This window comes from Equus quagga, chromosome 14, assembly GCF_021613505.1.
Source record: "Equus quagga isolate Etosha38 chromosome 14, UCLA_HA_Equagga_1.0, whole genome shotgun sequence".
In the NCBI taxonomy this organism is placed as follows: domain Eukaryota; kingdom Metazoa; phylum Chordata; class Mammalia; order Perissodactyla; family Equidae; genus Equus; species Equus quagga.
The window spans coordinates 73528347-73551490 of NC_060280.1; the positions used below are offsets into that span (position 1 = coordinate 73528347).

Genomic DNA, 23144 nt, shown 5'->3' on the forward strand with positions numbered 1-23144 from the left:
CTAAGATATGGTATTAACCAATGTAAAACTCAAGAGTTGTTTGAAAGCCGAAAATGATCTTTCAACTGTCTGAGAAATGAGCTGTCAGGAGGCCTGAGGCCCAGCCTGAGCCCCTCTACTACCCGGCTATGAAGCTTTGCCCCTCTCTCTGCCTGCTTCTCCTCTGTAAAGTAACTGCAGCAGGTTTCTTTACACATTGAATAAAAAAGTAAAACAAAAACTCAGCACTGAGATAGAATTGAGAGAAAAGTTTATGTCTTAGAGAAGAACAGAACAAGAAGTAGATTACTTTATGTTAGAATAAAAGCATTTAAAAATAATTTGGATGCCTTCATTGCAGCGTGGAATTAGGAGGCAGCCTAGAGGGCTCAGAACCCTGTTCTTGGATTGGTTTACTCCACCAGGACCAACGCTGTACACCCAGCAGGACACCCGGGAACGCTGCATGAACAGCCATGCTGTCACGTGCAGCATGAACGAATGGCTGTGCATTCCCTAGTAACCACACACGGTGTAATAATTTTGATGAGTTTGTAGGTTAAATATCTGATACCAGGCATCAATAAAGAATGTTAGCTCTACTTCCATTTTTACAAGTGAGAAATTGAAAGAACTCGTCAAAAAGTTACCTGGTGTTTTTTGCTGGATTATGAGACTTCTAAAACATAACACATAGTGCCACCTAGCAGATGGACAAAAGCCTCCCTTGGGGGGGTAAGGTGGCGTCCTGCTAATTTAGCTTTTGTCGGGATCCGACTTTAAGAAGCTGTGAAATAACCTGTCTTTTCTATATAGAAGCCCTGATTCACTCTCCCTCTCCACCTTCTAAACAGTGGGCATGACCAGTCTCTCTGCCACAGATCCCCTCTAGGTAGGGAACAGTATAGCACTGTTCCTGCTCCAGGGCCATTGATCAAAGAACGCCGAATGCGACACTAAGATGATTTCAGCTTGTATTTAAGGGACACCCTCTAAGCCCCATGTCCAGGAAGGCCATGAGCACAAGGGGTGCCATACCAGACACTGGTTATGGGGCTGCCCCACATAGAACTCCCAGGGAAGTTCATTTCGTGCCCTCTCAGCCTTCTACTTCTTATCCCAACCCGGTGGGGGTTTTTGGGGATTGGACATAACTGCTTTGAGTATGAAGGTAGAAAGTAATCTATCATTCATTTCACCACAGCTGGTAGTTACAGACTAGAGATCTATAGGAGGCAGGCCGAGCTAAAACACACTTTAAACAAAGTATACTTTTTGCCCTTAACACACAAGCCTGTCATTTACATCTGTGTAAAAAAAAAAAATTAGACAGCAGTAGTGTTAAGGAAGGAATTTAGTTTCCAACCTTAACACATTTTTCTCCACATAAGTAGTCACCCAAAACTTCATAGCTGTTATCCACTGATCTAATAGTTGGACACCTTTGTTAGGGAATAAAAAAGATGGATTCATGATCAGGAATTACAAGGGTTTTCCCAGATTTGCTTCTTCAGCAAGTCTCTCAGGAGAAGGTGACAAATGGCAGCCTGTGCTTGTTAGGAGTCCATGCTCCGCTTGGGCTGGCTCAACATATCTGCACAGAGACACAGGCACCCGGGAGCTCCAGTGCAAGAGTCCAGGGAAGCACAGTAGTGTGGCTCTCCTACTTCGGCCCGCCTCCCTCAACATTGCAGCATTCCCCTTTCTCTCCTCCAATCTGCTTGGAGGATGTTTCTTCTAATTCTTACCTATGGGCCCAAGGCCAGATTAAGAAATTACTTCCTTTGTAGCTTTCTGTGATAAAGCTTTATCTGCAAAGTTTTTCCAAACTGAATAAGATAAAAACAGTTCAAGTGTAGGAATAACCACACCTGGCCCTCACCAGCCTGGGGTCTGCCACACTGTGCACGCTGCCATTAGGTGACGCTTGGGCAAGGAAGTGAATCTCTTTAAGCTTTAATTTGTTTCTACTTTAAAATGGGGATGATAACAAATAGACTGTTGTAAAAACTAAATTAAATTTCAAAGGAACTAGTATACTACTGGCATATAGCATGTACTCAATCAAAGTTCTCTTTCCAACCTGTTTTCTGGTTATTAATTTTAAGCCAGAAGATACTTCTTCAAATAGCTCTGGGGAGTCAGGATGACACTTCCAAAGTGGAACCAGCCCGCAGCCCCTCCATTTAATGACAAATTTCTCTTGGTCTGGGATCTCAGGTATAAAATTATATATAATCCAGGGAATATTCATGCCTCACCAGCTACAAAGACTAAAAGAGATGACAATAACCCAAAATGGACTCTTTCAATAATTAAATAAGGCACACAAAGGCTAGCAAAACCTGGAAGGAAAAGAATCCAGATATATATAGCAGCAAGACCAACATTTCCATACCCTTCCTCGAACCCCTAAGTGAACCTGAAATATAGAAATACTAGATTCAGAAAGCTGTGGCCTAGAGTTTGAAGTGAAAGTCAGTGCTCTGGTGGTTGCTTGTTGCTTTCTTGGAGCAGAGAGAAGTGACCCCATGGCATTCACACAGCTCTGTGGCATGATGTGCAGAGAGTGGTCAATAACCAACACCTGAGTAGGTTTTTCAAATCATCACATTAAAATAACCTTTTGAACTTTGAGTGCCTTTCCTTCCAAATGATCTTGACCTTGTAACTAAGAATTTTACATATTATCAATAAGGACCAGGTTCTTCCATCTATTGGATGGCAGAAGCCAAAGTGCTCCTTTTCCCAAAATCCACTTACTGACATCTTGATTGAAAATCTACTCTAGGCAGACAACTGTTACTATTTCCCTTTCAAAACAGACGGAAAACCTGAGGTACAAGTGCCAAGAAGACAGCGATATCCCTCTTAAGCTGGGAGAATCTCCACAGGGACAAAATTTTGCAATCCCATTTCTAGAAGCCAGTATTCCAGGGATCTGTCTTAGTGATGAATGGATGGTCCTCTGATCTTAAGGCGTGAAGGCTGTCAACACAAGGCTCCACACAGTACCTTTCTGCTCATCAGTGACATCAAAGTGAAGGAGAGCACAGGGTCTTGGCTTTCCCGAATAGTGCTCAGTAGGACCGCAGAGGTTTGGCATAGATTGGCTCCAGGATATAATGAATTAGAACCAAGAAAAGGCCTCCAAGGAAGACAGCAGTGAGGAAAGCCAGCAGGACATAGCGACCAATGAAAAAGGCATCCACAATCTGGAGAAGGAAACATCAAACATGAAATTACTATCACTTTAGCACCCTGGCTGTGTTCATCTGAAATCTTTGGTGAATGAGCCCAGAGTCTGTCTATATTTGTAACTTCCAGTAACATCCTGCCCGGAGTCTCCTCTGTAAAAGGATAACAAAGAACCTTTTCTCAACTCCCTGAGCTGGAAATACATGAATAAGAAAGGATTAATGAAGTATAGGGAAGAATTGGCTTAATTTAGGAGGTTCAGAAACACTTTGAAGACCCTGGATGAATTATTTTATGTCCTGAAAGAGTTCATGAGAAGCTTGCATGCTTGGTCTTATGAAAGGCTCATTTTTGTTGTTAACTTTTTATTATGGAGAATTTTAAACACACATAATAAACATACAGCAGTATAATAAACCCTCATGTACCCAAGATCCAACCCCCCAAATCATAAACACATTCCCAATTCAGGAAGGTTCATTTTCAAAATGAAAAGGTGACTCTTTAAAGCTTTCATCAGAAGACTTCCGATGAAACATTCATAAACCAACATTCCAACAGTTAGGGAAAATGGCCGTTTACCTGAGACACTAAAACACTAAGAGGATAGGTAACTTTCCCCAAATCATACAGCTGGCTGCCTGGCAGCCAGTCATACTTGAGGCCCCAAAGCTGCTGGTCTTTGCTGACAAAAATCTCTAATTGGTGTTGGCTCTACCCACTTGTCTACCATTCTCCGCCAAAGCTCTATTCTCTCCAGATCCAACGGGTAGTGCTTAAATTTGGGCAGGAAAAGCAATTTATTCTACAGACCTAATGGAGCAGCAACACAAACCAAGTGTCTGGATGACTTCACAGCTTCTAGAAGCTTTGAAAAACCAGTACACAAAGAGAATCCAAAATACATGAAACGCAATTGTGTGGACAGAATAATGGCCCAAAAATGTTCACATCCTTATCTCCAGAAATTGTGAATATGTTAGATTACATGGCAAAGGAGAATTAAATTGCAATTAATTAAGGTTGCTAATCAGCTGACCTTAAAACAGAGAGATTAGCCTGGATTATCCAATCCAGGTGGGCACAGTGTAATCACAAGGGTCCTTGAAAGTGGAAGAGGGATGCAGAAGAAAGGGTCAGAGAAAGAGCTGTAAGGGTGGAAGCAGAGTCAGAGAGATGTTACTTTGCCGGCTTTGAAGATGGCGTAAGGGGGCCATGGGCCAAGGAATATGGGGGGCCTCTAGAAGCTGGAAAGGGTAAGGAAATGGATTCTTCCCCGGAACTTCTAGAAAGAAATACAGCCCTGCCAACCCCTTGATTTTAGTCCAGTGAGGCTGATTTTGGACACCTAACTTACAGAACTGTAGGATAATAAATTTGTGTTGTAACCACTAAGTTTGTGGTGCTACGTTACAGCAGTAGCAGGAACTGACACAGGGGCGAACAGAAAGCACCCGTCCAGTCCAAGCCTTGCTGTGATCACTGAGATCCAAGACACCAAAAGGAAAGGGCTGCTCCAGAGAGGACCCCAACAGCCAACTTACAACAAAGGTCAGTTTGATAAAACAGCTTTAACATAACTTTGACCTTGGCTCCAGTACTGAACAAGTCTCTCGTGAGCTACATGTTTGCTCGTTCGACACGTTTCACTTTTTAATTAGCCAATTAGCAGGCCTTGGGTGCAGAAGGCCCAGGTCATGTATTATTGATACGGTATTGAGCCAGGCTGCTGCAGGGGCCAGTTCTCAAAGCCTGAAAATCAGAACTGCAATTCTGCTGGCCATGCAACCAACATATTTTGCTCAACTCCATTCTTCTCTCCTGGGTCTGAAACTCATGACAGAGGATAGACGGATTGATTTCAAAACAGTGTTTGCTCTGTACCCTTCTTCCAATATTCACATCTGCAGCAGTCCAGAAATACGGCAGCCCTCACTGCTCTCCCTCGTTAAGAGAGGGAAACTGAGGTGGGAGTTTACCCCCAGCTCACACATGGCACTTACGCCGTCAGAGTGGTTTTCAAATGCTGACAAGAAAACCTGGCATATATGGAAATAATTCTTTAAATTTGTAAGTATTCTTTCCCTTGGAGTTTTCCAAATGAAACTCCTTCCTTTTGCCATGGTTAGTCCTAGATAGAGATGGAAATATGTGCCAATTTTAGTTCAAAAGTTATATAATTTTGTGTACTGTTTTCTAATGTCAAAATAGTCACCCACGAGCTCTGTGACAACCCCCAATATTCTGTTGAGTCCTCAACAATGAAGGTTTTTCAGAAAGACCTCAGCTTGAATCCTTGCTCTGCCTCTTCCTATACATGTATGACCTTGGGCAAGTTTCACCTCTTCCAGCCTCAGTGTCCTTACCTATAAAGTGGGGATAATTATAGAACCTACTTCATATTACTTAGTGTTGTCCTGAGGTTTAAGTGAGACAATGCAGACAAAGTGCTTAGCACAGAACCTTGCACACAGTAAAAAAATGTTAGCTGTTATCATCATTACTACTTAAAAAATCAAAATGGCGGTTCAGTGAAAAGCTGCTAGAAGGACTAACGGGACACAAGGAGTCAATACCATTATCAAGATTATAGGGATCTGAGACCAGCCATGCATGGTAAAGCCAGAGCCCCGAATCAGGAATGAACCAGAATGGGTGGGGTCTCCAGAGCAGAACTATGAGAGAGATGATAAAAATCTACTTAGAGAGGTGGGTGCTGGCAGATGTGGTTCCAGGAACGAGGACCGAAGGAACTCCCGGAAGACTGTGCGTTAGTAGTGAAGTTATCTGTCTGTACAACTTCTGCTTTCCACAGAAATGTGCCTCTTTCCTCACTGTGTCTTCTCTACGGAAAGTATTCTCTCCATGTCACAAGTGGAAAAATTCCAACACATGGAGGTGAAAAAGCATGTCACTCAGCACCCTGAGGGCACTGCATAAATTCAGCCCAAGACGAGTTTCTGAGCCAAGGCCACAGGAACGGGAACTTTCATTTCGGAACCAGGCCTATTCCTATTCCTAACTCATTTTCCCTTTCTCTGGCCCTATAAGTACAAGGTAGCTTTTGGCTCATTCAACCTGATGCAAACTGGAGATGAGATCAAATCGGGCAAATGATGGTGCACTGGGGTTGCAACGGGGATCAGAGTAAGGCTCTCTTCTTGGTGAAGGGTCAGGGAATTTAAATTCCCTTGGAGCTTTCTCCATCCTTATTTTCACTTCACAATTCTTCCAAGAAATTTCAGCCAACCTGATATCAGGGAGCAGCGCAGGGCAGGACGGAGGTCTAGACCACAAGAAACAAGTTACAACACAGGAGGCAAAATAAAACCAACAGTTTTACCTTCATTTCAACCTCTGGGGCTGGGACTTCACCGGCTCGGGGGAAGAGCAACAGAACTGCTGTGATGATCAGAGCGCCGAGGAATATAAAAATGACGGAGAACCTGCGGTGGAAACAGAGCGTTGACAGCACTGTTTACGGCCTCCTCTCTCATCAGTTAGGCCTGGGCTGGCTCTTCCCTGCGCTGACAGTCTATGTTTCAGTCTGCTAACAGTTCCCAGAGAGCTGCTGTCCACACTGCCCGGTGAATTCAGAAATGTTTTTCCCTTTATCCCAAAGCCCTTCTTGCTAGACAGGTACCCGCTGGATGCATTCCTGTTTATTCTTGGTAATTCCCAATCCCTAAGAATGGGAATTGGTGGTTTTCATTTTTACCTCTGTGCAGTCATAGTCAGGAAAAATCAAAGCAGCCCCCACTTCCATGTTGGCTTTTAGACTAGAATACTTCAGTAAATTATAAAACTCAACTGCTTCATACCGACACTGTCTGGCCAGAAAGCACAACTCTGTAGTGTTCTTTGCGTCAGTTTATGGCCCGACCACGCTCTGAAGTCAATGCCTGATATAGAGCCAGCCTAACTCATCTAGCACTTCCTCAGTTTCCCTGGGTCCAGGTCTATGGCCTTAGGGACCAGACCAAGCATCTGCCATAAATCTGAACAATTCAGAAACGCACAAATGTACAACCCCAAGAAATTCAACAGGCAGTGAAAGATTTTCTTTTCATCTCTTGTGTGGCCCCATCTCCTCTACAATGAGAACTGAAAAATACCACTTTCCTCTCTCCCACCTCTGCTTTAGAGCATAAATAAGACAGTCAGTGCTTAGGGCAAGAGGTTACAATGCAGCTCATTCACACTGCCAGTGGTTACAAAAATGATCTTCTGAATTCTAAATGTTCAACGAGCATCAGCGACTTTGCTTCTACTTGCTTTTACACTGCACTCCCAGCTGGAGAGAATGCCTTACCTAGCTATACCGGAGGCTCTGGACAGCAGCACACACAGCAGCAGCACTGACACCCACAGCAGGGCTAGGATGAACACGCCGGCCCCCACTCCGAGCACAGTGCCAGCCATCTGTGGGAGAAAGGATGCATGAGCCCTGCACTCCAGCTCGCCCCGGGCCTGCCCAAGAAGGATGAGGCGTCCTCCATGCTCTAGGTACTGCCAGCCTTCCGCTCGCTTCCAGGTTTTAGCAAAGCATTCAAATACAGAAAGGCCAAACTCATCATGGAGAATTTTTGAAGATTGGTGTGGTAGGAGGATTAATCAATAAAGTCTTTGGAATGTCAAGTCCCTTAACAGGAATTAGAAATTTAGAACCCCCAAACTTTCTTTTTGGTGGGGACTGAGAGGTTGCTTTCTGCTCCATGTGGGTCATTTCAAATTTGGTATCTGGCTTCTAGTTTGTCTTCCCCCAACCCACATAGAAAGCTGAACTCTCCCTTGATACAAAACTCTGAGGACCATGAAAGGCACCAGGACCCGAGAGCTCATGGCCAACGCAGAAGTTGACGTTAAGTCTGCAGTACGAGCTTTGACTCACCAGGTGCTCACAAGACACTAATGTCCCACTCCATCGTGGAGTTTTTATTCACAAAAGGAAGGAAACTCCTAAGTCCTTGAAGAAGAAGAAGAGCCATCACTGTTTTTGAACATTCACTGTGTGCTAAGCGCCCTACAAATATATCTCATTTAATCATGGCATTAAGCTTCTAAGGTAGATATCATTATATCCACATCACAGAAGAGGTCACTGAGGTACAATGGGAAGTGGTGTGTACTAACAAGCTGGGTGGCTTACAACAACAGAAAGCCACAGTTCTCTCCCAGTTCTGGAGGCCGGAAATCTGCACTCAGGGCATCGGCCGGGCCGCTCTCCCTCCGAAGGCTCCAGGGGAAAATCCTTCCTTCCTCCTCCAGCGTCTCCCTTGGTTTGTGCTGCACTCCTCCAACCTCCGCCTCCTTCTTCAAGTGCTTCTCCTCTGTTTCCCTGTCTTCGCCTCTTCTGTCTCTTATGAGGACACTTGTTAGATTTAGGGTCCACCCAAATAATCTGGGATAATCTCATTTTGACATCCTTAACTTAATTACACCTGCAAAGACCCTTTTGCCAATTAAGGTTGAATGCACAGGTTCTGGGGATTGGGACGTGGACATATCTTTTTTGGCGCCACTATTCAACACACTCTAGGGTAACAGTATTCTATAGTACCTCCCCTGATTGTTCATTCCTTTCAGTATCAGAGACAAGTCTTTTTTTGTTTTTAAAGATTGCACCTGAGCTAACATCTGTTGCCAATCTTTTGTTCCTTCTTCTTCTTCTCCCCAAAGCCCCCCAGTACATAGTTGTATATTCTAGTTGTGAGTGCCTCTGGCTGTGCTATGTGGGATGCCGCCTCAGCATGGCTTGATGAGCGGTGCCAGGTCCGTGCCCAGGATCCGAACCCGTAAACCCCTGGGGCCCTGAAGTGCAGCGCGCAAACTTAACCACTCGGCCACAGTGCAGCCTCTGAGACAAGTCTTAAGCAAACAAATTCCACCTCAGGTTGATGGTTTTCTATAAAGAAATGCCACAAAAATTATTATCTATGAGAAGTTCTGTTATAAAGATATTGGAAAGGAAGGCCTAGCATGAACTGCTAAAAAAACCAACACATTATTTATTTATTTGTTTGTTTGTTTGTTTTTTGAGGCAGATTAGGCCTGAGCTAACATCTGCTGCCAATCCTCCTCTTTTTGCTGAGGAAGACTGGCCCTGAGCTAGCATCCATGCCCATCTTCCTCTACTTTATATGTGGGATGCCTACCACAGCATGGCTTGCCAAGCGGTGCCATGACCGCACCTGGGATCTGAACCGGTGACCCCAGGCCGCCAAAGCAGAACGTGCGCACATAACTGCCATGCCACCGGGCCGGCCCCCCAACACATTTATTCAATCAACATTTATTTGTGCCTACCATGTAAAGCATTGTGCTTCAAGCTGTGGCTCACAAAGGTAAGCGAGACCAATCTTCAGGGAGAAGCTTAAGGCCTGCTGCAGAACACTGTCAGTAAATGAGTATCCACAATACATTCAGATAAGAAGAAACAAAATGCAGTGGGAATTGAGATAGTGGGAAGAGCTTTACAAAGGAAGTGACTTTGCACGGGCCCATCTGGGAAAGAATCAGTGTGGCAAGAAGACAGAGTAAAGGGAAGGGGCGGGGAGAGAGGAGAGGCCGCAGATGAGGCCTGGCCCCCACTGCCTTTCTAACCTAACTGGATGTATTCTCCCCTCGTTAGAGCACACCCGTGTCGGTGTCGCCTCAGTAACTAACATGTCAAGTGTTTCCCCACCTCTGGGTCCTTGCTCTCGCCGTCTCCACTGCCTGGAATTCACCCTCAGCCCCAAACAAGCCCTCCACCATTTGCAGGCCTGACCTCACTCATCCCTCCGATCTCAGCTTTGAATGCAACCTCCTCACAGAGGCTTCCCTCACTGTCCTGGCGAAAGTGACCCCCACACCATTCCTCTCCACTCGCTCGATTTCCTTCAGAGCACAGTTCACAAACTGCAGTTCCCATGTTTGTTTATTGTTCACAGGTTTATCTTCTGTCTCTCCAACTAGAATAGTAAACTCCACGAGGACAGAGACCTGATATCTTGCTCACCACAGCATCCTCAGTTCTTACCAGAGATTATAATCAATACATATTTGTTGGATAAATAAATGAAGCAGTGTTAGCAAGTCCACAAAATCAACTGAAGGACTGATGGGATCATCTCTAGTTCTAGAAAGACGACTGTAGCTTCTGCTCAGTATGCTGGACAGAGCTAACAAGGGGGGCACTTTACACAACATTGAACACATAGAAATGCTTAATAAAATAGAAGAAAAAGAATTTAATACACAGCAGAGCTCAAAAGCAATAAAGGAAAATCCTTAATTGCTATAAACAAAAATGTGACTCAAAGCCTGAGTGGTAAGCAGGAGCTGAGCCCAGAGGGCTGCTGGGGACTGGAACCGGATGCAGACCGTAGGAGTGGGCCTCCCCTGGACAGATGAGGTCTTGGACCCACTATACAGAGAATACAGAGAACTAGAACCGAGAGCAAAGCATAAAGACAGGCCCTGAAGGGGCTCGTCTGTCTTTGAAATAGGGACTAAAAAACTTTGCTGGTCACTTAGTTGGAAGAAAGCTGGCCACGTACCTCACGCCATGGACGAAAAAAAACATAAGAGAAATCTGAATCCCAATCCTACACCACTTGCAGGTGTGGGACTCAAATCACAGCACCAATGTGGGATGGGAATCCCGAGTACTGAGATTAATGTGAAAACTAGAGGAAAAGTGGGAAACCCATCAGATCCCAGCAAAGACGAACAAACCTTTCCACAGAGAGGCCACCCTGGTCGGCACGCACAGCTCCCACGAGAGGGAGTGTGAAATAACAATGTCTTCAGACACACAGACTGAAATGGAGTCCACCTTTCACAGATGCACTTCAGCAAGAAGAAAAATGAACCAAGAAAGAAGGCGTGAGTGATAAGGAAGAATAGTGAGAAAAACACCGGGCAAGATTAACAGTAAAGCTTCCTGTAATGAAAATAAGAACTGATTTTTTGAGGAGTTAAAAACAAGGAAGAACTAAAATAGTTGCCAACAGTTACATGGAGGACGAGAAAGGAGGTCAAAGTTAAATGAGTCGAGGGCTATCATTTCGCTCTGGAGGAAGTGAGAGTTAATGATTACCTGTACTTTGTTAAGCTAAATATGCATGTTTTAAAAAAACAAATAGGTAAACACCAAATAACGGAAATAGAATAACTTCCACACTAGTAGAGTAGAAAAATTAAAAAAAATTTAAAAAAATAAATAAATAAATGAAGGAAGAAAGCAGAAAGCAGAAGGTGAAAGAAACAAAGAAAAAGCAAGAAAATAGAAAATACAAAATAAGATTGTAAAAATAAACCCAGATATAACAGTGATCATAGTATCCACAAACAGATTATACTTGACTAATGAAAGAGCTTCTCATATTGAAATTTAAAAACAAAACGGCTCTTTACAAAAGCTGCAGAGAAAGCATAATGAGAGAGAGGCTGAAAAGAAACAGACAGAAAAAGACACACAAAGCAAATACTAACATAACAAAAAGCAGAGGGAGAGGGGGAATGGGGAGCTGTTGTTCAACGGGTGTAGAGCTTCAGATTTGCAAGATGAAAAAGTTCTGGAGATCTGTTGCAGAGCAATGTGAATATACTCAACACTACTGACTGTACACTTAGAAATGGTTAAGATTGGAAATTTGATGTTACATGGGTTTTTTTTAAGATTTTATTTTTTTCCTTTTTTTCTCCCCCAAGCCCCCTGGTACATAGTTGTATATTCTTCGTTGTGGGTCTTTCTAGTTGTGGCATGTGGGACGCTGCCTCAGTGTGGTTTGATGAGTAGTGCCATGTCCGCGCCCAGGATTCGAACCAACGAAACACTGGGCCGCCTGCAGAGGAACGCGTGAACTTAACCACTCGGCCACGGGGCCAGCCCCTGATGTTACATGTTTTTTACCACAATTGAAAAAAACAAGCAGGGGCCAGCCCCAGTGGCCTAGTGGTTAAGTTTGGCGAGCTCCACTTTGGCTGCCCAGGTTCAGTTCCCAGGCACAGTCCCAGGACTTACACCACTCTGTTAGCGGCCACGATGTGCTGGTGGCCCACATACTAAAAAACAGAGGAAGAGTGGCATGGAGGTTAGCTCAGGGAGAATCTTCCTCAGCAAAACAAAACAAAACAAAAAACCCCACAAAAAAACAAGCAAAACAAAATAAAATATAAGCTAGTGAAGCAATATTAGTATCAAGCAAAATAGAATTTAAAGCTTTGAAAAATATTAATAAGGACAGTCACAAAAGGAATAATTTAGCAAAAAGATACAACTCAAAACAAATATGAGCCTAAAACAAAGCCTCCAAATATAAAAAGCCAAAAATTGACAAAATCACTGCAATAAATGGACAAACCCACACATGTAGTGGGAGATTGTAATATACCTCTCTCAGAGAGTAATAGATCAAGAAGATAAACAACAAGAATAAACACCTGACAAAGAGGATATATGAATGGCCAATAAATATATGAAAATGTGCCCAACTTCATTAGCCATCAGGAAACTACAAATGAAACTGAAATGCAGTCCTTCTAGATACCCACCAGAATGGCTAAAATGAAAATGACAGACAACACCAAGTGCTGACAAAGTTGTGGAGTAACTGAACCCTCACACAGAGCTGGGGAGCGCGTTAACTGTTACAGCCGCTGTGCAGACTATTCCACATCATCTAGTAAAGCTGAGATACACGGACCTAGGCCCGCCCCTTCTATTCTTCAGGGTCTTCCGGAGGAATACACACAAATACACACATACGCTCAGTAAAAGACACGAACAAAAGTCCACTGCAGCCCTATTTGAAATAGCTAAAAATGGAAACAACCCAAACATCGACCAATCGAATGGATAAGTGTAGTATTATACATACAATCCATTCATTCATACAACGGAATGACAGAAAGCAGTGAGAAGCAAACAACTATACCCAGCAATGTGGATGAGTGTCACAAATACTGAGTGAAAAAATCTTCAGGCTGAAGAGTTCATCCCGTATAATTCCACGCATATAATGTTCAAAATCAGGTCAAACTAATTTTGAGGTTAGAAGTCAGGAGTATGGCTCCCTTGCAGAACGTCGTGACTAGAGGCGGCATGAAGGGGGTTCTGGGATGCTCATGAAATTTTGTGTCTTGATCTGCGTGTGGGCTGCGTGGCTTTGTTAATTTTGTTAAATCACATCTAGCTATACACTTGTGATTTGTGTACTTTTCTGTATGTACATTAGCCTTCCCTAAAAAGTTTACTTTAAACAAAGAGTCTGAAGAGACATTTCAGCCAAATGTAATATATGGATCTTGTTTGGGTCTTCATTCAAACAAACCAACTGTAAAAACCTTTTATTAGATGAGTGAGGAAATCTGAACAGTATCTGAATATCTGATGATATTAGGGATGTTTTTAAGTGAAAAATATTGCTTTTTTAAAAAACGTGATGGTATTGTGGTTATGTTGCTAAAAGGCTATTTATGATACATACACACACACACACAACACAGATAACAGAAAATGTCTAGCAACTCCCTAATTATCTGGGGGAGAGCAGGTGAAGGGGGCTGACATGAAACAAGACTGGTCATGAGTTAGTTGTTGAAGCTGGGTGATGAGTACATGAGTGTTTGCTATACTATTTTCCATACTTTTAAATATATTTGAAACTTTTGTATTAAAAAGATGTGTGTGTATGAATATGTATATATGTATAAGTAGGAATAAGTCCAACAAAAGATGTGTAAGATTTTTATAGAAAAAATCATAAAAGTTTATTTGAAGATTTTTTAAAAAGAGACTTGAATAGAGAAATCTGAATAGAGAAATAACCCATCCCATTCCTGGATGGCATGGTTCAATATTGAAAGGTCTCAATTCTCCTTAATCTATCAATTCAATGCAATTCTAACCAAAATCTCAAAATAATGTTTTATGGAGCTTGAAAACTGATCCTAAATTCATATGGAAAAGCAAAAGCCCAAGAATAGTGAAAACAATTTTGAGAACTAGGATGGAAACTTGCCTTTCTTGTTACCAGCTGCCACAAGACACATTAGAAACCCAAGGTAATTAAAACAGTGTGATAGTGGCATAAAGACACATGGACCAGCGAAATAAAAGAGAACCCAGAAACAGATCCACGCATTTATGAGACCTTCGTAGAGGACAGGGTTGGCTTCACGATTCAGAGGGTAAAGGATTTTGTAGATGGTATTGGGACAAACGATTACCCAATCAGAAAATAAGAAAACTGGATCTCTACTTTATATCATACACAGAAGCCAATTTTAAATGGAAAGTAATTCATAATCAAACAGCATATGTTTAAATATACAAATGTTCAGGCTGACTGCACTAGAATACATAATGAAGTGCGGCAGTCAGATGCTTGCACCTAAACTTAGAATAACCACGATCGCAAAAGCTACAAATGCGGGCTGATGCAGGTGTGTTGGATGGCAACTCAAATACCACGAGCTGGGCTGCCTTCAGTTATGTGACTTTCTAGAGTGATGAACCACTTTTGTTAAAGTTCCAAACCACAAATAAGTATAATTTCCCCTTGATTTACATTCGAGTTGCATTCCTGGAAATTTTACTATATTAAACTGTGCCAAAAAATACATTGTGTTTATATGAAAAACGGAGTTAGGCTCTGGGCTCATATTATAAACGAGTATCCTGTGGGACACTCAAAAGTGGTGCAGGATGCAGGACACTTCTTCACCTCGAGGGACCGTCCTGTGCACTGCAGGACATCTAGCACCTCCAGCCCTGCTTTGTTAACCCCACTAATGCCTCCAAAATCACAATAATAACCAAATTCCAAAACGACCAAAGGGGCTACAGCACCCCCTTGGAGAAGCACTGTTCTAGAAAAACTCCTGCATAAAGAAACATGTACAAGGATGTTCGTAACAGCAGAACACCTGAAAAAACCTAACTGTCCATCAATAAGGGAATGGATGCAACATCATTTACCCATAATGAACACTTAAAATGAATGAACTTGATCTGTGTTGATATACTATTTTTTATACTCTATGGATCTCAAACACAATACTGAGTGACAAAAGTAAGTTGCAAAATGAAGCCCATAGTACTATACTACTTGTATTTTTTAAATTAAAAAAACCTACATAGTAATATATATTGTTTATGAGGTACACATATATACAGTAAACATAAAAACATGGGCATGGATGATGCACGACAACTTCAGAAAAGTGTTTGTCTCTGTGAGGGAGGAAGGAAAGGAAACGGGGCCAGGAAAGAGAACAAAAGGGATCTGAAGTCTATCTGTGATGTTTTCTCTTTAAAATAAAAATCTTAAGAAGTGTGCCACAGTGTTAATGGCTGTTAACCTAGTTGGTAGGGCACAGGTATTTGTTATGCTATCCAGTGTAATATTGACTATTTTTGAAATTTTTGAAATAATTCTTAATCTTTAAAAAGGTAACTGGTGGCAGGATGCCTATGAATTGAGGTCAGAGAACACAGATCGGTGACCAATTAGGAGACTACTGCGATTCTCCAGATAAGAGATGATGACGGCCTGAACTACTGTCTTCGCTGTGAAAATGGAAAGGGGTCAGGGGAGAGGGCATTAGAGAGGACTCCAGTGTCCTGCTTGGTTGACTGAGCTGATGGCACTGCCCTTAATGAGATAACTAGTTAACTTTAATTGCTGTTGTTTTGCATATTACAAAAATAACCTGTAAAACTTGGACCAACCTAGAACACAGGGCAAATGGTAGTGGAAGCTGGTATCATTAGAAACATTGCTCGTCAATCCCCGACACAAGCTTACAAGTTCCTGAGGCACTGGCTTCCATATATGGTATGGCTTTAAAGTAATGAAATAAATATCCCAAGCTCTCATAAGAATGAGGTTATCACTTTATAGCCAAACTGTATATTTTCTTACTAAGTGTGGAAAGGAAAGGCTGGATATAGTATCGAGTGCTCCTGTGTGGAAGGAATGGTTATCTAGTCATTTTATCTTGTTAATTCAGTGTGGGAATAATACCTGTGATTATTTCCCATATTGAAAGAGCTAAAGTATTAAGTAAAATTTGACTAAAAAAATTAAAACAACAGTGTTCTTATTTAATGTACAGGGCTTTTTCAAACCTTTGAGAACTGATGGTCCAGCCAACCTGGTTTCCAGAGTAAGCCCAGTTACTTAAGGTCTGTGGCATTGGAAACACGTAGACTAGAGGCAGAATTTAAAAATCTGTCTAAATTTGAACACCTTGTTTAGTAGCCGACCACAAGAGCAACTACAGGGCCAATTTTTTCCCTTGGCACTCATGCTGTGAGGTCTTTCTTTGGAAAGAATTTGTCCAAAACTTCAGATGTATGTGCAGTGCACTCTTCATTCATTTACCAGTTGATTCTACACATCTTTTCACCCAGCTCTCAGAGAACAGTGATAGAGGCATTCATTAGGGTGACTGACCCCTGCACATGCAGCCTAGTGGATTAAAAATACACTGCTCGCAGTCGATCATACGTGAGAATACTAATGGCCATTACCAGATGACTCACCGTCCAGCACAAATGTGGATTCCATGGAGGGTATTTGGCCCTAGTGCTGCTGGCAGTGAGAGACAGTTACCTCACCCATTCCCAGATTTTCACAGACTCAAGCCCTTGAAAGCAGCAGAAAACAGGTCACAGGAGTGAATTGTCCTTCTGGAGGCTTCCTTTTCACGTTCCTGTATAGCGGTTCCAAACCTTCAAAAACAATTGGGGAGTCTTTCACATTTTTATTTTTCTACTTTAAACACGTCACTATCGTTTGAATTTTAAAATACTAGGATAATGCCTCTACCTTTGTGATTAAGTAAAATGCAAGTCTGGGAAAAATCAAGTGCCAAGCTACGTAAGGGCCATCGACGTGGCATCATCTCTTAACGCACGAAAAGGGAGATAAATGGATAGAAACCACGTACTTCCACCCTTTTTCCTGAGCGGTGCTGGGACTTGAAAGTGATGGTGTGTCTGTTAGCTACATCACCGAGGGGCTCCCGAGACAGCAACACTCCAGTACTGTGGTGTGAACACGCCAGAAATGAGAACTCCAGCTTCTCTCCCCAGCCTTGTTGCTGATTCAAACTGGCAAGTGGAAAACATTACCCCTCCAGGTCTCCAGAACGTTCGCCCGGCCACGTCCCACTAGTTGGAGAGATTAAGATTTCGACCATAAAGTATTTGAATCAGGCACTGTCATTTCACTTTCTTACAAGCATGAAAAATAAAACATTCCTTCCTTCTTTGTCCCCAATTAAGTATTTACTGGCCGCCGGGCCTTGGGACAGATCCGCGGTAAAGTGGTCCAAGAGGTGCCCCCGCCATCCGCCCACGCCTTCCTCCAGCCTCCTCGCCCCAGCCTCCGCCGTTCTCTCTTCTCTGCAGTCGCCCCTACTTTCTTCCCCTTGACCCCCCTCACCTGGCTCCGACTCTCCGGAGACCCCTACTCACACCTTGCAGTCCGGCCTGTTCCAGCCCACAAGGGCTTTGCTCTACTTAGGGCGAATCACAAGCGGGCTTTCATCCAGGCCATTCCGGATTCGCTAATCAGCGCCGCTCTTTCAGGGCCCAGCTTCCCCCTCATTTGCTTTCCGCCGCCGCTGCTCCAGGCAAAGCGGAGCGTCGCGGGGAGAGCACGTCGCACCCGTTACGCCCTTCGATTCGGCCTCAAGTTCGATTGGATAGAGGTCGTCCCGGCTCCCCGCCCCCTCGGCCCACCCCATTGTCAATCACACCATCTCTTGGGTAACTCAGGGCACCGTTGGTCAGTCTAGTATGAGGGCGGGTTGTTGGGCGGGAAAGAGCTGCTTTTCCAGCGTCCTTTGCTGTTACCGTGGAGACTGCGCAGCCTGGCCTTGGCGCGGAGGGTCCAGGCAACCCCTTTCCCGCATGTTGAAGTCTGGATATCTGTACAGCAGTCTAGATATTACTGCCTGTTCCGGAGTCTGATGAGCATCTCAGTCCCCGACCCACTGGCTCTGGTGGCCCGCGGGATTTGGGGGGCAAATCAAATTAGGCCTCGGAGAGGAAGTCAGGCCCAGTCATCAAGAGTCCCTAACAATCCTCCTGGAGAGAACCGAGTATGAAGCTGTAATAACATCACGTTTTCGTTTATCCTTACCTCGCCTTATTTTATTTGGGGTTATTCTTCCGTTAGCCTTATGAAGCGGACTGTGGCAAGAATCATTCTACTCACAGGGCAGACTGGCGAAGAGAGACCAGGGTCAATCAGGTGAATCTTCTGTAGCTACACCTCCAGGCAGTTGGAACTCCAGCTGGTCCATGCCTTTGGCAGACTGCTTTTACCTAACTGCAAGCTAAAACTTGCCATGATTTTATTCCGAGGCTATGGCCTGTTGGACCAAAAGATCCAAAACTCAGGCCAACCAAAGCAAATAGGACAGAGGATCCATGTTCCATTGCTGAATCAGCAAGGGAAAATAGACAAAAATAAAAATAAACAGTACCAGATTTGAGAGCTGCGGTATCTGAACCTTTGACCTTAGACAAAATTTGGAAACGTTATGAAGCAAACTCTTCAATCGTGGAATACTAAATCTCTGATTTAGGGAATTCAGCTCCTGAATCATAGCTTTGTGAGTAAAATGGAAGAACATGGTTGAATTCCATTGAAAGTATGTATCAAATTTATTCTGCTTTCAAGGTTTCATTTGCAGTCATAGGCAGTAACCAACGATTTCTTATGTGTTTAACAACTTAACCTTACTTGGCCCGGTGAGGAGCTCTGTGGTTAAGAAAGCCATTATTTTGATTAATTCATTTCATTGGAATTGAGTGTTAACTGCAGCTAAGCTCTGGTAGGGACTGTGAGGATAGGAAAGAAATATAATGTGACTCCTGCCTTAATAGCCTGTGGTTTATTAATGTCAATAGCATATGAAACAATTAGGAAACACTTTAAAGCAAGATATAACAATGTGCCGAACTTAATTTATAGTTAATTGTCCCAAAAGACAATAATAACACTTCATATTCGTGGAGCATTTTGTCGTTTTCAGAGCACTTCTCTACTTCCCTTATCTGAGGGAAATATTGTTTTGGCTGGAGTCAGTGTGGGTCTCCATGGTGTAGCTAGAACTAATGGTGGGCCCTGGCCTATGCGGAGGGATGGGAAAGGTGGACCAGAGATGGAAGGGAAGCCAGGGAAAGAAAACAATTTGAACGAAGAGCCTGAGACAAGAGTGAGCACTGACTATCTGGAGAATAATGTGGACACTGATCTACGCCAGAGTGGAGACAAATAATGGAAAATAATGCTGTGTAGACCAACTGGTCAGGACAACTTCTAAGCCCTAAATGTTTTGGGGCAAAGTTTTCCAAAGTTTGAGATTGGGAAAATTAACCTTCTTACACTTCTAATGGTCAAACTGACTTTACTGAAATTATCAATTAAGAATAGGCATGACTGAGGAGGCACTTCAAACTTCTTACATCTTCCTGAATGGATATAACATTTGGGGTTTTCTCTCTCATTAGAAGGGACCCTCCCCTCAAGCCACCTCTGTCTCATCCCTTATCTGGGAGGAGCTGTTAGTTTGATGAAATAATGAATTTTACCCTGTCATTGGCATTAGGAGAAGTGCTGTCAGCAGAGCACATATCTTTTGCCATCTCTTAATCGAAGTTCACTCTAGGAAAGATTGGTTACTTGACTATCCAGTCCTCTTTTTAAAAATTGTCTTCTGTATGCCAAGTGTTATACAGTGCCTCTCCATATTGCTCCACAGCTCTGCCATATATGTATCACTCATATTGTACTTGTGGAAAGTACATAGGTGCCATATATGTACACATATCACTTCAATTACAATTTTCTTTTCTCCTAAACAAACAACAAATTCCAAGCAACAACAATCATAAAAACCAGGGTTTAATTTCCCCTTTCTCAAATGTGTGAAATCATCTGTTATACTGCCTGATAGAGGTAGGGGAGCAAAAGAGGTCAATTGGGTTATGGAGTGCAAGGAATGATTTCAAGAAAAGACAAAGTTTTCTTGTTCGTTTTATAGTTACCAAAACTTTTTCTGCCAGAGAGCCTTGAATTTTTTGTGTACATCTTCTCATGTGTGATTATTTTAGCATTTCTGGAGGTCTGAAAATGTACCAAAAACTTCAGTAATTGTTGCCTATTAACTGAGGCTCAAAAGCTGCCATGGCTCTATTCTGCTAATGCGGAACTGGGTAAACAAAACTTGCCCCCCAGTACTACTGTCAGTAGTTGGAGCCAAGTTACTGGCCTTCCAAGGTCACCCAGAATTACTACCATGATTTTTCAGATTAGAATATGTACTTGATGCTATAGACCAGGGGTCAGCAAACTGGCCTGTGGACCCAATCTGGCCTGCCATCTATTTTTTGTATGACCTGCAAGCTGAGAATTATTTTTATATTTTTAAATAGTTGGAAAAAATCAAAAGAGGAAAAATGTGAAAATTATATGAAATTCTCAGCGTCCATCTGTCAAGTTTTACTGGAGCACAGGCCCACTTATTTGTTTACATGTTGTCTATGGCTCTTTTCACTTTACAACAGCAGAGTTGAGTAGTTAATACAGAGACTTAAAATAGTTACTATTGGGCTTTTAAGGAAAAGTTCTGATCACTACTATCTTAGAGGTCTCTAATGAATCAGGTCCCATGGAATGTTGGAACTGAAACAGGCTTTGGAAATCATGTGGTGTTAATAAAAACATCTTACTTTGATAGAAATAAGTTACTTCTTGCCTAAAATCACGTAGTCAGCGGGCAGAGCTGGTACTAGAACTCTGGTTCCATTGGTCCGAGGTTTCTTCAAGCATGATGTGTCTTTCCTTATGTAGAGCTTATCTTACTTAGGATGGGATAGGTGTTATGTAGTCTGGGGACAAAGAGAATTCATCAAAGACTCTCCTAATATTGATCTCATGTCTCACCCCAACAAATACAGCGCAAATACTTGGACTTTCATGATTTCAGCCAATATGAGTCATCTTTCGTTTTCCGTTTTCATCATTTCTCAAAAGGTTTATGGCCATTATGAAAAACTTTCTCACTTTTATGCTCTTTCTCTCTTTTAAAAAAATCTCTTTCTCCTTCGACAAAGGAATTCAGAGTTGGCTGACTTGCTATTCCAGTCTAAGGTTCTTGACGCAGGTGAGGATGATTAGAAAGGCACAGGACGCAGTTTGTACTCTGGAGTCTATGGCTGGGTCGCACGTGTGGAGAGGGAGGCCTACTGAGTGGTAAGGGTTAGTGTATACGTGTATATGTGGGCTTTTCTGGGGAGACTATCCATAGCTTTCATAGGATTTTTAAGAGTCCGTGACCCCAAGAAGACTCGGAATTATAGATATATCAAAGGAGATGTGCTTTGGGGAGAAAGCTGCTCAGATGTGTGGTGGGGGAGACTGATCTAGGTTTTCAGGTCCATAAGACCTCAGCTGACATGAGGGGAGAGGTCTTTGCCCACTTACATCAGCCCATCCAAGTTTTTTATCTTCTCTGCCGCTCATAGAGGTGATAAAAATTCATCAGATTCACATAACGGTTGAACTCGGATGGTGATGAAATCCCAGTATAATTCTCTCCAAAGAATGTTCTGATTAATAGAAACTGCAGAGGAGCTAATTTTATGAAAATAGCAAATGGGATTGTTTTAGCTGAAGCAAGCTTGGAGAGCGGGTGCTGATGCTGAGCAGAAGACGCAAACAGTCCATTGTGTGGAGCTGACAGCTCCAATCTGGCCGCTTATTTATTAAATGCCTTTCTGCTGTAAATTATTAAGCCTGAATTCTGGGAGATGAGGGAGCTGACAGAGGAAGACAATAGAACAGGAAGTAAACCTGGACGGCTGCCTTCAGTCCTGTTGCAGCATTGTGTCCTGTGAAAGCTTCTGGCTCCCCAGGTTCTGAGAAGGGGGAGAGTCCCCTCCTTGATGGGACTCAGAAATGGATGAGACAAGTAACGTGCTTTTGATTTCTGAATTATTTTCCAGTTCTTACAAATCAGAATGTCCTTCAGAGAAAATTCAACCTGTTGGCTCAACAACTGGGAGCCAGGTTTTTTCTCTGTTCTCTGAAAGGGCTATGTTGCCCAAACAAGGAAGAACTTGGTCTTCTTTAACATTAAGAAGGATCAAGTTAAGGTAAATTAACTTACTATTTAAATGTTTTAGGGTACTCAGCCGCCAGAAGGTTGGGTTCCTTTGGCTTATTTGATAGCAGGAAAGGTCTTTCAGCTATGTTTTAAGCAGAAGAATAGAAAAAGGCTGGTGGGCAAAGAGGGAGTCGAACTCTGATTATGCTCATCATCATGTGAAAAGCTGTGGTTCTGGCAAATAGGGGAGTAGCTGGTTTACGTGAATCCTAGGTTCAACTTTTAGCCCTCTGTTTTCTGACCAGCATAATAGAAGGCAGAGGGCTTCATTTCCTGAGCAGACACCGCCTCCTTATTTGCTCAGGACATGTAATCACATGTCATTACTATGGAAGTCCAAGAGTAGGGCCATGCATTCCTCATTTGCTCATTCACCTGACAACATTTATTTATTTATTTGTGTGCATGTGCGTGTGTGTGAGGAAGATTGGCCCTGAGCTAACATCTGTGCCAATCGTCCTCTATTTTGGGTATGGGACACTGCTACAGCGTGATTTGATGAGTGGTGTGTAGGTCTGCGCCCAGGATCTGAACCCATGAACCCTGGGCCAGGGAAGGGGAGCGCACAAACTTAACCACTACACCACTGGGCTGGCCCCTCATTTGACAATATTTATACTGTGTTACTGTGTGCTTTACACTGTTCTGGAAAGTGGGCTAACGAATGAACAAAACAGTCCCTTCTCTCATGGAACTTACATTCTAGTGGAAGGAGCCAGATAATCAATCAATAAATATATAAAATATCTACTGGTTGCACGTGCTGTGAAGAAGATAAGTGGGGTAAAGGG

General features: G+C 42.9%; 1 protein-coding gene across 6 annotated transcripts; it reads right to left on the bottom strand.

The window, feature by feature from the left end:
* Positions 1–233: 233 nt before the first annotated feature.
* Positions 234–17807, bottom strand: TMEM218 (transmembrane protein 218). 6 transcript variants are annotated; one of them, XM_046686142.1, is made up of 7 exons: positions 17651–17807; positions 17306–17344; positions 17122–17218; positions 16785–16903; positions 7490–7599; positions 6521–6623; positions 234–3194 (listed from the first exon to the last, which is right to left on the bottom strand). In XM_046686142.1, exons 4-7 carry the CDS (start codon positions 16791–16793, stop codon positions 3060–3062), a joined length of 357 nt encoding a protein of 118 aa, XP_046542098.1. In that variant the 5' UTR covers positions 16794–16903; positions 17122–17218; positions 17306–17344; positions 17651–17807; the 3' UTR covers positions 234–3059. The 6 variants fall into 6 exon arrangements, 5 of the variants coding, with proteins under 5 accessions (XP_046542098.1, XP_046542097.1, XP_046542096.1 ...); XM_046686141.1 differs by having other exon boundaries at positions 17619–17805; XM_046686140.1 differs by having other exon boundaries at positions 17122–17344; positions 17653–17805.
* Positions 17808–23144: the final 5337 nt, after the last annotated feature.

Coding starts and splice junctions, on each gene's coding strand:
- TMEM218 (XM_046686142.1), bottom strand. Junction 6,624..7,489: donor AGAGCCTCCGGTATAGCTAG/GTAAGGCATTCT, acceptor TTTCCACCGCAG/GTTCTCCGTCATTTTTATAT. Junction 3,195..6,520: donor CCCCAGAGGTTGAAATGAAG/GTAAAACTGTTG, acceptor TTCCTTCTCCAG/ATTGTGGATGCCTTTTTCAT.